General features: G+C 38.9%; 1 protein-coding gene across 13 annotated transcripts in view; it reads right to left on the reverse strand.

The window, feature by feature from the left end:
• pbrm1 (polybromo 1) overlaps positions 1 to 16,803 on the reverse strand; it is a 68,364-nt gene that overhangs the window by 1,918 nt on the left and 49,643 nt on the right. For 6 of the 13 annotated variants that reach the window (XM_033037296.1, XM_033037294.1, XM_033037301.1 and 3 more), the window contains exons 21-28: positions 15,698 to 15,843; positions 15,201 to 15,358; positions 14,736 to 14,919; positions 12,783 to 12,993; positions 11,031 to 11,229; positions 10,125 to 10,286; positions 6,368 to 6,505; positions 16 to 95 (exon numbers count right to left, since the gene is read on the reverse strand). In XM_033037296.1, the coding sequence (XP_032893187.1) occupies positions 16 to 95; positions 6,368 to 6,505; positions 10,125 to 10,286; positions 11,031 to 11,229; positions 12,783 to 12,993; positions 14,736 to 14,919; positions 15,201 to 15,358; positions 15,698 to 15,843 (1,278 nt within the window). Of the gene's footprint in view, positions 1 to 15; positions 96 to 5,304; positions 5,669 to 6,367; positions 6,506 to 6,529; positions 7,011 to 10,124; positions 10,287 to 11,030; positions 11,230 to 12,782; positions 12,994 to 14,735; positions 14,920 to 15,200; positions 15,359 to 15,697; positions 15,844 to 16,803 lie in introns of those variants that run through there. The other 7 variants (XM_033037300.1, XM_033037299.1, XM_033037303.1 and 4 more) reach the window with 5 other exon arrangements.

Below are 16,803 nucleotides of genomic sequence, written 5' to 3' on the forward strand. Positions count from 1 at the left end.
AGCAATTTATTTTACCTGTTGACCATAAGGTGCCCCTGTTGTGGTCAGAGTTGGAGAGCCTCCCACCATGGTGGTCACACTTTGACCTATAACACCTGCAGTTTGAATAGAAAACATTTCAGGAAACCTCAACCAATGATCCGAAGATTCACCGACAATTATCTTTTCACACTTTCTTGTTAAGATACACATCACAATTTCATAATGCATCAAATGTGCTGATAAGCATTTATAATGGTTTCTAAACAGGGCCAGATTTCAGAACAAAGACAGTAAAGGAAATGTTTGAAGTTTTATAAAATGAATCCTGATATTTAATATTCATTCATTCTCTTCATGAGAAACAGGTTTGCTGTATTGCACCTCTAATGTGTTTTGCTATACAATAAGATCAAGGCCAAACCTCTGCCTCTGCATTAAAGTATTTCTTATTTCAGTGCTAACTAGAGGCGAGACTTTCTTACAGTGGTCGACAGCAACATCGGCAAATTGCATTATCTACTCTACTTCCAAGTCCATGTGGCCCAGTGTAGAAACCAGGAAAATAATAAACTTCAAAACCGCTATAGAAGAGGAAAAGTTCAACCAGATTTAAGATGTAACCTCAGCACATAATGAGGTTGCTATGCATCTTAGCAACGTAAAAAATGAAGAAGCATCATGAATGATTTCCAAAATAAAAAATCCAAAGAATAAGTTAAATTATGCAAAGCTCGATGTTCCACGAAACATTAACCCTTAAAGTTTTTAAGCCAAGCGATGCATTTTTGATGTCATGTTTAATGTTTTTTTTAAACTGGAATTATTTGGAGAGCTTTCCAATGGCAGAAAATATAAATGCAATATCTGTTGCAATTCTCTGCCAAACCATGGCTCAATAGAAACCAACCTCTTGATTATATTGAAACATTCAGAGATTCCATAATCCAAATGAAATGAAAGCTTCTTTCAATATTGAAAGAGGTGTCATCATTATCATTTTTCTACAATGGACCATACTAAATCCTATGACTTTGACACTAAATCTTGACCTTCACATAAATGACAGAGCAACATGATCAATTGTGATGCCCCGTCCCTCCCCAACCACACAGATCAGTGATGCCCCATCCCTCCCCAACCGCCAGATCAGCCAGATCAGTGATACTAACTGGGCTGATTCCACATGGGAAATTTTAGAATGCTGAAATGAATGCTACATGGCTCCGTGAACATGGTCACACCCACCAGTAGATAGGGTGGTAAAGAAGGCTTTTGTTACATTGCAGTATTGAGCATAGAGGTTAGGGTGTTATGTTGCGGTCCAGTCCTGACCATAGACCCGATGGACACACGGAGAACCCTGTCCAAGGTCAACCCGTGGAAAGCAGTCGGACCCGACAACATCCCAGGACGTGTGCTCAAGGAATGTGCTGAGGAGTTAGCAGATGTGCTAACAGACATCTTTAACATCTCCCTTAGTCAAGCCATTGTCCCCACATGCCTCAAAACTTCCACAATAATCCCCATAACGAAGAAACCAGTGGTTGCCTGCCTAAATGACTACCGCCCTGTCGCCCTGACCCCAATAATAATGAAGTGTTTTGAACGCCTGGTAAAACTCCACATTACTGCCAGCCTCCCCTCATCGTTAGACCCCCTCCAGTTTGCCTATCGCCCCAACCGTTCTACAGAGGATGCCATCTCTACCACGCTGCACACAGTACTCACGCATCTGGAAAACAAAAACACCTACGCCAGAATCCTGTACATTGACTTCAGCTCAGCGTTTAACACCATCATCCCACAGAGACTTGTGGAGAAACTAACCCTGCTGGGCCTCAACACCACCCTGTGTCACTGGATCTTGGACTTTTTGACAGAGAGATCGCAGTCAGTCCGTGTTGGCAAGAACACCTCAGGCTCGATCACGCTGAGCACCGGCTCCCCTCAAGGCTGTGTGCTCAGCACGCTGTTGTTCACATTGCTCACACATGACTGTGCTGCCAGATTCAGGGACAATAAGATCATCAAATTTGCGGATGACACAACAGTGGTGGGACTCATCAGCGGAGATGACGAATCAATGTACAGGGAGGAAGTAAAACAACTAGTGGACTGGTGCGGCAAAAATAATCTAGAATTTAATGTCGACAAAACAAAGGAGATGGTTGTCGACTTCAGGAGGGCGCATCCAAAGCGTACACCCCTCAACATCAGTGGCACCACAGTGGAGAGAGTGGAGAGCATAAAGTTCCTCGGTGTGCAAATTACAGACAGCCTCACCTGGTCCAGGAACACCACTGGGACTGTTAAACGGGCCCATCAGCGACTGCACTTCCTGAGGAAACTAAAACAGGCCTCACTCCCCACCAACATCCTCAGGACTTTCTACAGGGGTACGGTGGAGTCTGTACTCGCGTACTGCATAAATACGTGGTACTCCACCTGCAACTGCTCGGACAGGAAGGCTCTGCAGAGGGTAGTGAGGGGAGCAGAGAGGATCATTGGCGTCTCCCTACCCTCGGTACAAGAACTGTTCCAGAGCCGCTGTCTGAAAAAAGCTCAGAGAATTGCTAAGGACAAACTGCACCCCCTCCACATGCACCTGGATCTCCTGCCATCAGGCAAGAGATATCGCAGCATCAAAGCCCGGACTACAAGACTGCTAAACAGCTTCCTGCCACAGGCTGTGAGGCTGCTAAACAGTCACTCTGTACTCACAGTCACCTGATTCTGAGGCTTGGCACGGACACTTTAATAACTGGCACTGGCCACTTTAATAACTGGCACTGGCCACTCAAATCAGCTGCCCCGGACATTTTTATGATTGGTTTTACTGTATTTTAACGTTGTTGTTTTACCTGCTTTTAACTATTTATACTGTTCCATCAGGGACTGGATTGTTTTTAGTGTTATTATGTGTGAAATGTTTTAAATTTCATGTGCGATGCTCCGGTATTCCCTGGGAAACGTCTTTTCATTTTGCACTGTACATTTGTTGCTTGCAAGATGACAATAAAGGTTGATTGATTGATTGAGTTGCACAAAATGTTGGTGAGGCTGCATTTGTTGTATCAGGTTAGGTTTTGATCAACGTTATAGAAAGGTTGGCATTAAACTGGAAAGAGTACAGAGAAGATTTGCGAAGATATTGCTAGGATTCGATGGCCTGAGGCTCGGCAAATTGGACTTTATTCCTTGGAGGGCTGCAGGCAGAGGGGTGATCTTGTAGAGGTATATAAAAGGTGAGAGGAGATAGATTTAATAGATACTTGAGGGACAACTTTTTCCATTTGGAGTATGGTGGGTATATGGAAGGAGCTGCCAGAGGAGGTATTTGAGGCAGGTACTATAATAGCATTTATAAGACACTTGGACAGGTACACATGGATGAAAAAGGTATAGAGGGATACAGACACTGGCAAATGGGACTGACTTAAATGGGGCCTCTTAGCTTGGACAAGTTGGGCTGGAGGGCCTGATTCCAATAATCTTGCACAACAAAGATTCACAATTAATCTTGCACAGCAAAGGGCAGCAATATAGATTACACCAACAATAAAATACATACTCAATTCATAGTTTAAAGATATTGGATTTGTAACCTGAATGCTGAGAAAATTTACCAATCATTATACAAACTAGTTATTAGCAAAACATGGCTATTCAGCTAGTTCCAGTGTCAATGGAGTTTTGGTGTTCTAGTTACATAGAAACATAGAAATTAGGTGCAGGAGTAGGCCATTCGGCCCTTCGAGCCTGCACCGCCATTCAATATGATCATGGCTGATCATCCAACTCAGTATCCCGTACCTGCCTTCTCTCCATACCCTCTGATCCCCTTAGCCACAAGGGCCACATCTAACTCCCTCTTAAATATAGCCAATGAACTGGCCTCGACTACCCTCTGTGGCAGAGAGTTCCAGAGATTCACCACTCTCTGTGTGAAAAAAGTTCTTCTCATCTCGGTTTTAAAGGATTTCCCCCTTATCCTTAAGCTGTGACCCCTTGTCCTGGACTTCCCCAACATCGGGAGCAATCTTCCTGCATCTAGCGTGTCCAACCCCTTAAGAATTTTATAAGTTTCTATAAGATCCCCTCTCAATCTCCTAAATTCTAGAGAGTATAAACCAAGTCTATCCAGTCTTTCTTCATAAGACAGTCCTGACATCCCAGGAATCAGTCTGGTGAACCTTCTCTGCACTCCCTCTATGGCAATAATGTCCTTCCTCAGATTTGGTTGGTATTACACTTGTGCAAATTTGAATTCTATTTAAAGTCACTTCCCTACCTGCCTTTGCTGCCCTGTACCTGGCAAATTATATACTGGAGGTACACAAAAATGCTGGAAAAACTCAGCGGATGCAGCAGCATCTATGGAGCTAAGGAAATAGGTGACGTTTCGGCCCGAAACGTCACCTATTTCCTTCGCTCCATAGATGCTGCTGCACCCGCTGAGTTTCTCCAGCATTTTTGTGTACCTTCGATCTTCCAGCATCTGCAGTTCCTTCTTGAACAAATTATATACTGGCTCTGGTATATGCTTTGGTATATTCACATCCTCTGGTACAGTCCTATCTTGAATCTGTATAGTCATAAATGTAAACCTCAATGGTGTGCAAATGGCATAGTTATCAATTCCTTCACATTTCACTCACACCAAACAGGATTTCACCATGACTAATGCTTTCTGCTTACAACTGAGTCTTTCTTCCTTGCATATATCTGTAATGCTTTAAGACATTTCATGACATTCAATCACTGGATGGCGCCAGCAATGGCTGCCTCGCCAGCAGTCTGTCACGTCCCTGCTCTGTTTTTATTATTTTAAGTATGTTTTAAATGTGTGTTTCAATGTTTCTTGGTTAGGTTATGTGGGAGGAGGTGAGGGGCAAATAGGGGGAAACAACTGGAGTGGTGTGGCCTTTCCTGGAGACCGGCCTGGAGCTTCAAGCCGCAGCGCGGACTTTAACATCGCAGAGCCGAGGATCGCCAGAAGAAGTGCTCCGATCGCGGGGCCTGTGGACTTTTAATACCGTGAAGCTGCGGTCTCCGGTAAGAAGCAGCCGACTCGGGAACTCCATGCAGCAGAGTGTTCCGATCCGTCCCGATGTTGGAATTTCGATCATCCCGACGCAAGGGCCTGAACATCGGACCGTCTGTAGCAGCGAACTGCGGAGGGTTCAAGGCCCCAACCACGGGTGAACAAAGGAGGAAGATGTCCATCAAAGTGAGGAATGTTGATTCCACTGTGGTGAATGTTTATGTTAAATTTTATTTTATGTGCTTATTGTGTTCTTTTCACTTAGTACAGCTGTATGGTAACTCAAATTTCACTGTACCTTAATTGGTTAAGTGACAATAAATGCGAACTTGAACTTGAAAAGTGTCATGCTGTGTCAGTGTTGATCTGCTAAAGTAGTAGCTGTAGGACAATCATGTTAGCTTGCAACTTACTGATGCTGGTTGGATGTGAAGTCCACAGGAGCACCTTTTTTAAAATAAAGGTCTTAACAAATAGCAGCAAAGTTATAAATAACTAAGTCATATTGGGATTATCGAATGTAAACCAAATAGAGTGAAATTACCAAATGGAGCTCTACTTTTCAGTATCAACAGCTCATAACTATATCCTAACAAATTTTAATGGCTCTTAAATAAATATTAACCCAATTATATTATATTTCTTCAATCTTGTGGGACAATTTTGGAAAGTTTATCTAGAGATTAAATACCATATTTTTGTTGTTGTAACACTTTGACAGGAAATTATAACCTTATGCTATAAAAGGGAACCTTTGGCAAGTTTACCATTGCACATCATCATATTTAATTCAGAAAAACATTATAGAACATGTCAAAAATGCATTAAAAAATTTTTAATGAGAAATTGGCTCAAGGTATGCAAATTCAATAGTCCCAATATTGTTAATATCCAACTTTCTGAAATAAATAAATGATAAGCAGACACTCCCGGACTTATGCAATAGGTGACTTGCGAAAACTCTGTACTCTTATAATTCTGTACTCAGTCCCTAGTGCAATCAAGCAGTTTGTAATTTTCACAACACTGCACGACCACGCAAGTTTCCATTGGAACTCAAGCCTTGCGCTGCAGAATGTGTCCCAGACGCAATGAATACTCTGTGAGATATTTCGGGTAGGTGATGGGGATAGTTACTCCGACTTGCGTAAAACCCGACTTTTGTAAGGGTTCACAGACTGTAATGCTTCCGTAAGTTGGGGAGTGCCTGTAAATGGTATCTATCCAATAAATATTTCTTAGTTATCTCTTGTTGGGCTTTTACACAATTAGAATCATTGACTGTTTAGAGTAGGATGGCATATAATAAACAAAATAATGATTTAGCAATTATGTTCTTACCCAGCGGTTGAACGCCTGGGGGAAGGTGGGGTGGTGGAGGCACCCCAGGGTGAAGTGACTGCATGCTGCCCAAGCTGGCCATGCCATCAATAGGGCCTTGTAATGGAGGCATGCCTTGTGGGTAGCCACCTATCATGCCTTAAAGGACAACAACAAATTTCAAACATGCATCAAGGATGTCAATAACATGCAAGTCTATATCAATGTTCCCTCTAAATTAGCTCATTTTGTGAGAAAACATCTCTCATATGAATAATTTTGGATCAGTAATAACTTGTTGGTAGACACCAACAAAAGTAAGCTGTGCATATTCAATTTTGGAGTATTAAGCCAGGAATGTGTTAATTGATTTTCTGATCCATTTCAACACTTAGAGGGAACCTTGGTCTGCACAATGAAACATGCACTACAAACTAATGGATAACGAAAAGGGATGGATATGATTAGTATGTGAAGAAATAACGCAGGGTAATAAGCAGCTATACACACATCTTTCTAAACATTTACACGAGATTAAAATGTGTTGGGTCACATCTCTATCATTCAATTCGAAAAATTGAATTTTCTAATCGAAAAGTTGGATTACCTACCTTTGGCAAGGTCTTCTCCATTCTCTGTATATTATCCATCACATACCAAAGTCCTGTCATCCAATGAGGGAAAAACAAAGGGACAATGTCCCTTTAACTCATTTCCAATATAAAATTAAGCTAAGGCACATGATTCATCCTCTTTCTATATTCTATATTTTCTTATCTTTTTTTCTTATACTTAGATCAATTGATGGAGGTCATTCAGCCCATCAGTTAATGCTGACTCCCTGGGAGCAATATTCCTGTTATTTGCCACATACTATAGGATACTTCATACAGTTGTGCTGTAAGAAGAGGATAGTGTAACACGTGGTGTCTGGCCAAATAATCTTCTTAATATTCCTACAAATCCTAATATTCAGCTTATGAATTTGTACAGCAACATGCGATAAAAATACAATAACATTTTCAAATGGTAATTTTGCTTGTGCTGTCCAAAGCAGTTTGATTAGTTGTTTAGGATTTAGCCTCTTTTCCAAATGTATGCATGCAGATAAACTTGTCAAATTACTTAAGTAATTATTTTTTCTCCAGCAAAACACAACATGTTGGAGGAAGTCAGCGGATCAGGCAGGATCTGTGGATTGAATGGATAGATAACTATTCAGGACAGGACCTGAAACATCATCTGTCCATTCCTCCACAGATGCTGCCTGACCTGCTGAGTTCCTCCAGCCTTTCGCGTTTTGCTCAAGATTCCATCATCTGCAGTTTCTTGTGTCTCCACCTTTTCTACAGAATGGGTAAAAATGTGTTGTCTTCTGAAGTTTCCTCTCGCTCAAAGTATTTTTAAGAATCCTGTGAAGATGATCCATTTTACCTTAAAAATATAAAGCTGGCAACCTAAACAAATTGAATCCCATGACAGTTGGTGCTTTGACATTCATATTAAAAAATGTGGGAAATCATAAATCAGAATAAGATCGACAAGCCAAAACAAATGAAATTTTAAAAAAAGAATCACACTTCTTTTGAGGTAGCAAAATAGCATAAGATGCCTAATTTCAAAGTTTGAATCTTATTAAAGTTAGTTTCTAAACTAGAAGTTTCAAATTTCAATTAAGGATTGAACACCCAATATTTCCATCTGATTTTGAAAACTCCTCCTCACAAAAGCCTTGCTGATGATTTACCTATAAACACAGCATCATTCCTGGGCCAAGATCTTAAAGCTTCCTGTTTAAAAGCATGGTGGATCACATATGATCTGCTGTAGTTCATGAAAAGTTGCTGCCTTTTTATAATTTCAAGGGCCATTAGGAATGAACATTAAATGCTGGCCTTCTTAGTGAAATGTATCAGTTTTCTCAACCTCCTTACAAGATTACAAATGATCCAAAATGGCAGAGCAAGTTCAGGAATAATTATAGATAACATTTATTGCATCATTTGTTCCGTGATGAATAGATCCAAAGTGACTGCAGTTTCAAGTAAATCTACAACCTATTAGGTGGTTTTTGTGAGTTAATGGAAACCAAATTTAAAAAACAAATTAATGGGACGCAGGCTTCTCTGATTTGAGTGGAAGTTCTGATTAGGGGGTTCCATGGGATTCGACACTCACTTAACAGCTTGGTAATAACATAGTAGATATCACCAGAATAAAATGGATGACCATACATTGCCAGTCTGATGATACCATCAGTGAAGTTACGTATAACGGTTACTGAAGGCAGTATTCCATATATTAAAAAACGTTGCCAGTATATGACTAGTTACCAAGTAGAGACACAAAGGTAAATGGAAAAATATTTTTGCAAAGGTTTTCATCGCTGAACCTCTCGGCACTCTTTAAAATCTACAATTGTAATCATGCCTTTGCTTGACTGCCTTAGTGTCTCCTTATGTGGGAATGTGTCAAATTGTTTGGAATATAAATTCCTGTGAGACACCTTGCAATGTTTTAATTCATGATACCATATAAGTGCAAGCTGCTATTGTTACTATTAATTATTTACTATTAAGCTGCATTCAGTGGTTGATTAATGGCACTAATACATTTATCAAACAGGCTAAAAACAGAAATTACTGATTTATAACTCTTAATGATAGGATTGATTAAAATACAGAAGTAAGGATAAAAATTGCTGAAATTAAACAGGCTTATAGAATTTAAAAAGTGGAGTATAGTCAACAACTAAGGAAACAATCAAAGGAATATAATACTACAGCACAGATTTTGCAATAATTGATAACCACACAACTGTAGAAGATGATAATACACAAATAATTGTAACGAACTTGAGGAAATGAAATCATGTGACTTAATTTGACTTAATATTAAAACAACTTTAAAGAACGCTATTCCTACAATTTTCTTATTGGATGACGTGACTATCCTTTAGTATGTGGAAGATAATGGGGAAAAAATATTGCCAGATTACAACCAATGTACATTTTTCATGAAGTTAGACACAAAATGCTGGAGTAACTCAGCGGGACAGGCAGCATCTCTGGAGAGAAGGATTTTCATGAAATGATTTGTAAAATTACGTACATGTGGTTAACCTTTAGCAATGGTTAGAACATTTTGTAAGTAACATCATATTTTCCTTGACTGCATACAACAACTTGTTTTTGGAATACGAGTACTAAACATCAAAACTTCTAATGAATCATTATTGTTTTGAAAATATAATAATGTTCTTAGTTTTTATATCTATTGATTGCACCAACTTATTTTTTGTTCAGCCCAGAAAGTTTGTATTTTTGTGTAGCTTCCAAGGTTTGGAATACAATTTAGAGATTTTGATTTTTGTGCAATTCATAAAATATTTGCAATGATTTGCACTTTTTGATTGTTTATAGTAAATAGAGATAAAATGCACAAAAGACTTTGTAATTTAAGTTACTTCACAAATAAGACGTTAGCAAACAAAATTAATTTGGCGCAACGATGCAGAGTTCTTACAATCATTAAGACATCAGAACTTAATATTATCATTTTGGATCACAATATCTAGGAAAATGCATTAAACATTTCTGGTATGTAACCCTCGAGAGAGACTTTGAACATGTACTTTTGGTAAACCACTATGGTGCTGATGAAAACCCTGCAATGCAAACAAACAGCAAAATGACCCTCCTTCCTTCCCAAATTTGGTTGAAAGCAGTTTTCAATAGAATCGTAGGCCTTTGGCATTTAGCTAGTTCTCGTATGCTACCTGTGACAGGGGTCATCTGCTGATGGAGAATTCCCATTGGTGTAGGAGGTGGTACTACCCCCATGATGGCACCTACAGGTGTACCAGCCCGTGGGGAGGCACACTGCTGCTGCTGAGCTGCACGCTCTCTCTCCTGCTGCTCAGCCTGCTTTGCCGCCCGCTCTGAAAAAACACGAACGTATATTCACATGGGCACACCACTCTATTTATTTATTACAGCACAGAATTAGAAATTTGCACTGATTAGATAAGGAAGATATTCGCTTCAATTAATAATTTCACGAAGAATAACCTACATTCCAAACCCGAAGGGATTGTAACCATTTTGTCAAGTTAAAATAAAATCCACACTATTGCCAGGATAACTTAACAAAGCCTTTTCCAAAATGCTTTCAATGAGAGATGAGACAACTCCTCTCAACCATTTGCTTATAGACTTGGTACCCAATAGTAAAATTTGACCAAAAGGAACAGCACTTCTCAGCATTTCTGGTAATCTCTTCAACTGTGTGAAATAACTCTATTTTGTAAGAGCCTGGCAAAATCTATTTCTAATGCAATCCTTTGTTTACCACAATTAGCAAATGCCACGGCCGGCAAATCAAGGCAGACTGAAAAATGAAAGCCATTCATTTTCTTTCAAATTAATTTTATCCTTGAGACGGATCTTAATAAACCTTACGGTGTACGAATAATACATTTAACTCAATAAGTGTTCAGATAGCTGGCAGTAAATTCAAAATCGCATTACTTTGAAGTAAAAGGAATTGTAAAGATACAATGTCTGTATCTAGCTGTTGGTTTAACATAATTTAATTCAGGCACAAATTAGCTACTGTGATGTCAGGTTATTTTTTAATAAAACACTTTAAATGTCTTTGCTATAAAAAACAAATAATAAGCTACCTTCATACTCTGCTTTTTTGACAGCCTCAAGGTTTCTCCATTCTGTACCCACAAGCCTACTCAGCTCTCCAAAAGAGAAGTCCGGATGCTTGGCTTTGATAACAGCTCTCATTTCACTGCTAAACAAGATGTAACCACTTGGGTTAGTCTTCCTCTTTCCCTCCTTCTGTTTAGTGCCCTTAATGGATTTTGGGGTTGACTACAAAAAAGGAACATAGGACAGTTGAGAACGTTAGCATTTCTAAGCCATATAAGCTTATGAGGAAGAACTTTGAGATACGAGTTATATCTAATCCGTAGGGCAAAAACATATCCTTAGGTTCTTACCTTAAATAACCATACTATAAGCAGTTGAAAAAACATGTCAACATATAACATTTATACACAGATTACTGATCTATAGTGAAAGCCTGCTAATTAACTGAGACAGAAATGAACAAAAGCAACTTAAAAAAAAAAAAAGTAAGATAAAATGAACTGTTATTGGCCCAAATGTCATACTTGCTTATTCTATTTGAAGCATATTTTTGAGTCGATTTTAAATTTCTATAGTTTTTCTGGTCCAATATCAGAGCTTCTCAGCCTTCTCTCAAGCAACTGTCAGTGCACTTTGGAACTGGCAAAGGAATGCTCAAGTGTGACTATTCTCAGCCATTTATTCAGTGATGTTACAGCTTCATTTAGCATCTCCCAGTTGGACTATGGTTACACAGGGCACAGGATTATCTGTGATCTCATAATTTTCTCATTTATATAAATCAGTGATTTCAATTGTTTCATTGATCAATTTGTGAACCTACAAGAATGACTGGTGCTCAAAACACTTTGGACCAACAGAACAATAAAATGTTACACAACAGCAAACAATTGTATAAATAGATGATTCACCTTTTTAATGCATGAAACTGTAAATGCATTTTCAAAACTTACTTATTTAGTAATTATTTTTGAGTGAAAATTTAAATCTTCTCCCCATAGACTTTCTTGGTATCGCCAATCCATTTTTTTCATAACAGAAAATCCACAAGCTTACTCTTTAACATCCTCCGGCTTAACTCAAATTAACTGCAGAAACTCACCATCATGCAAGATGACGAACATGTTTAAGAAGGAACTGCAGATGCTGGTTCAAACCGAAGATAGACACAAAAAGCTGAATTAAATCAGGACAGGCAGACTGAAGAAGGGTCTCGACCTGAAATGTCACCCATTCCTTCTCTCCAGAGATGCTGCCTGTCCCGCTGAGTTACTCCAGCTTTTTGTGTCTATCTATGACTAACATGTTGACTAAAAATTAGTTTTAATATTCAGAGGTTCTTGGTTGAGTTAGGTTGGTTGCTGAGCCATTAACAATGACCTTAAATGCTATGGAACTGGATGATTCAGATATCACATGGTTAAGTTGGCCACCATAGCCACATTTGAAGTGAGATTCTGTATCACATTTAGCACCTTGGAACCATTCCAACAAAGGTAACCACTTTTTCTAAATATTGATTTTCAGTGCTACTTGAATTTTGTAAATTTTGATGTTAATTATTCAGTTGTTCCAATCCCGATGAAATAGTACAATCATGATTTATGATGAGAGTTGAGAACAGAATCTACTCAATTCTCACATTCTTTAAAGTTAGAATTACTTTTGATTTAGTTCCACAAAATCTGTAAACCACACCTCCTCTTAAAAAGCCTCATGTGTGTTTAAATGTTTCTGTACCTGTAGAACACCGCAGCAAGATCCGATTACTGTACCTGTGGAGGTGTATAAGGAGCTATTTCCATTTCATTGGGAACAGGAGTTTGTAACTGAGGCACAGATGGCTGTTCAGCAGTTTCAGCTTCTTCATCAACGCCTTCTTCGCGCTCTTCATCAGGTTCCTCAAATTCTGCAAATTTCATCTCTAGCTCCTGTATTTTCTTATCTAAAAGAGGAGATGGTTCCTTGTGGGGAACAATAGGTTTCCTGGAACAATATACAATCACAAATAAGTTTTAAGGAGCAACTGGATTAACGGCAAGTGGTTTTCCTAGAGGAGGCGATCGGTGACCTTTCGGAGGTTGTAAAATTATAAGGGACAATGACGGGGAAGACAGCCACTGTCTTTGTTGCAGTGTAAGGAGACAGGTTTAAAGTGAGAGGGGGATAATTTAACGGGGACCCGAGAAACAAGTTTTCCTACACAGAGGGCAGTGGGTATATGGAATAGAGGAGGTAGTAGAAGCAGATAGTTACAGCGTGGAAGAGAGATTTGGATAGATTCATGGTTATGATAGTTTTAGAGGGATTTTGACCAAACAGGCAAATGGAATTAGTGTAGGTTGGCATTTTGGTCGGCATGGAAGAGTCGGGCTGAAGGGCTTGTTTCCATACTGTACAAATTTAGTCATCTACAGTAAAGCAGATTTCCATGTTAAATCATTAACAAGTTTCTCTTGAAGGCTTATACAGCACCATGAATTAAACCAATAATTAAATTAGCGATTGTTATACATTGGGATAATTCTGAATCAGACCCATCACTTGCAATGCCTTCCTGCACTTAGCTGCCCAAGTAAAGTCTGGAGAGTCAATTTAGCTGATCTTTTGCACTCTCTTAGGCAGAGGGGTATGGATGGTCACAAGGCCTCACCTAGTATAATGCCGAGGTTCTGTCCCTGAAAGGGTGTTAAGCTAATGATGGAGCTTAGACAAAACTAACATTGAATTTCATATATTTAAATGTCTCTAATGCCTACAAATTATTTTAATTGCTGCTATATAACATTAAAACAAATAAAATTTGACAGTTAAATGGATATAAAGCAATATAAAATGTGTTATCTCTTCCTCCTAATCTGCAGGATATGGACTTAGGACCAAAATGCACGGAGCTTCAGGTCCTGTGTCATGTCAAACTAATGCACGATTTGAGAGGCAATTCTCCAGTAATGTGTTGCAGAATCCCACTAGCACTTAATTTCAACACACTAGCTAGAGCCCTCCAAATTTGTCAGCAAGTCCCGGACTCTCAGTATTTTATTCTTTTCAGAAACGGAACATAATGCATTGACAAAGGACTGCTACACTGTTGGAGGTGTAGTCTTTTTGGATGAAAAAGATCCTTAGATATGATTTCACACAGTCCCTCAGGATGAATGAATATGGGGCCGAAGAAATATGCAGCACCACCCCGTACCCACATCTTCTCAATCCTATCCACAAGGTGCACAAAAAGCACAAGTTACCATAACATTTACTTTTACATACGATACTTTACACAAAGGAGCAGTCTGAAGAAAGGATTCGACCCAAAAGGTCAACCATTCCTTCTCTCCAGAGATGCTGCCTGAGTTACTCCAGCATTTTGTGTCTATCATCAATTTTTATAAGACCAGCCACATTTTCAAACATTTGAACCATTCCTACGAGAGTAAAGTAATTCTTTATATATTGTCAGCCCTCGCACCCAGGCAAATACGTCCCTTTCAATCAACATTATTAAACCAGTTGCTGTTAGTTGGACATCACCATACAGAAAGTGCCTGTAGTATTTCCTATATTATAACCACACATCTTTAAGTATCCCACTAGTCGAGGCCATGAATTATAATTTGTGCATCACAGATAAAGTAGCCTTCTCAAGTGCAGACTAACTGCATTCAAATCAATGAGTAAAGTTTCACCATTAGAGGAATGTTTTACTATTTCACGACAACAAGCCTCACCTGAAATAGTACACTTCATCATCCAGTACTTTAGCAGATAAGGAAAATCGCTTGAGACCTTTAAATCTTTTCATTTGTTTGTCAGTTTCGTTGTAACGACTTTCACAAATGTATACTTCATTTTCATTCACTTCCGTTGGTCGACAAGAGAGGTAGTCTTTAAATGACAATACACTGCACTTGCCTAAATGGAACAGCACCACAAGAATATTTTACATTAAATGTATAATTTAGCAATTACACTAGTGCAAAGTGAAATCTGGTTTTGTAATATATTAGCACATTTTTATACTAACCACCTATTTGAAGACAAAAATTAAATATTTAATTCTGCTGATCAAAATGCCCTCTTACAAAATAATCAAAATGATACTCGTAAAATTTCAAATATTTTCCAGTACATTTTATAGAATTTATGCCGAAACTTACTGCATTGTAATCAGTCCTAAGATATTAATTCCTTACCAATCACACAGGTCATGGTGCAAGTTTCTTCCACATTGCTAAGAAACACTTCCTTCTTGTAAAACATTTTGGTAGGCTCATGCTCCGTCTCCTCAGGATGAATGAATATGGGGCCGAAGAAATATGCAGCACCACCCCGTACCCACATCTTCTCAATCCTATCCACAAGGTGCACAAAAAGCACAAGTTACCATGACATTTACTTTTACATACGGTACTTTACACAAAGTAGCAGTCTGAAGAAAGGATTCGACCCAAAAGGTCAACCTTTCCTTCTCTCCAGAGATGCTGCCTGAGTTACTCCAGCATTTTGTGTCTATCATCAATTTTTATAAGACCAGCCACATTTTCAAACATTTGAACCATTCCTACGAGAGTAAAGTAATTCTTTATATATTGTTTTAATAACCAAATAAAGTTAATAATAGCATTTTTTTAAAAACATGGTGATTATTGAAAAGCAAACCTGAGTTAATAGAAAATTTTATCTAATTTACCTGCCCACACGTGGTTGGACTAAACCATGAGATTTTATGAAAACACAATCTCCAATCTTGAGCCACAAATCATTATAATGCAGCTGTTCATAATACTGGCAGCCTGGTTCTCCATTTGAAATTTCCACTGGTACATCTTCTCGATCCTGGGCAAAGAGATTGAGTAATTATACATATGTGCTGCCTGGTATTAAGCAGATAATATGCAGCCACTCAGAACTGAAATCTTGTTAGTCGAATTTTGGAAAAAAGAGTAATAACTGTAATAGTTGGTCAGTTTTTTTGAAAATTCATGTCTATATATCTGATTTTATAACCTCCCCTGGCAACTAGTTCCAGACATCAAACTATTCCTCACACTTCTCCTTTAAAGTTGTGTAGGATGGAACTGCAGATGCTGGTTTACACAGTAGACACAAAATGCTGGAGTAATTCAGCGGTACAGGCAGCATCTCAGCATCATTCAAGATCCAGTCTGAAGAAGGGGCTCGACTCAAAACATCACCCATTCTTTCTATCCAGACATGCTGCCTGTCCCGCTGAGTTACTCCAGCATTTTGCGTCTAACTCCTTTAAACGCTCCCGTCAGCTTAAATCTATGCCCTGTCGTGTTTCACATTTCCACCTATACCTCTTACAATTTTAGAAACTTCTATCATCTGTCTCTGCTGCTCAAGAGAAAGTAGTCCCAAGTTTGTCCGACCTTTTAGCTAATACACTCTATTACCAGGCAATATCCTGGTGAATCTCGTCTGCGTCCCCTCCAAAGCCTCCACATCCTTCCTTTGGGTTCGCAACCAGAAGTGCACACAATTCTTCAAATGAAGCCCAACTAAAGTTTTATACATCTGTAACATGACATCCAAGCTTTTATACTCATTGCCCCAAACGATGAGTTGTCTTACAAAAAAATAAATCACCCTACTCATTGGTGTTGCCACTTTCAGGAAGTATTGGACTTGCACCATGAGATCCCTCTGTACATCAATGCTCCCAATGGTTCGGCCATTCATTACAAACTGTCCTCTTACGTTTGACCTGCTAAAATGCAACATCTCACACTTATCTGGATTATACTTTATCTTGCCATTTCTCAATCCATATTT

The sequence above is a fragment of the Amblyraja radiata genome, chromosome 18 (genome assembly GCF_010909765.2).
Source record: "Amblyraja radiata isolate CabotCenter1 chromosome 18, sAmbRad1.1.pri, whole genome shotgun sequence".
In the NCBI taxonomy this organism is placed as follows: Eukaryota; Metazoa; Chordata; class Chondrichthyes; order Rajiformes; family Rajidae; genus Amblyraja; species Amblyraja radiata.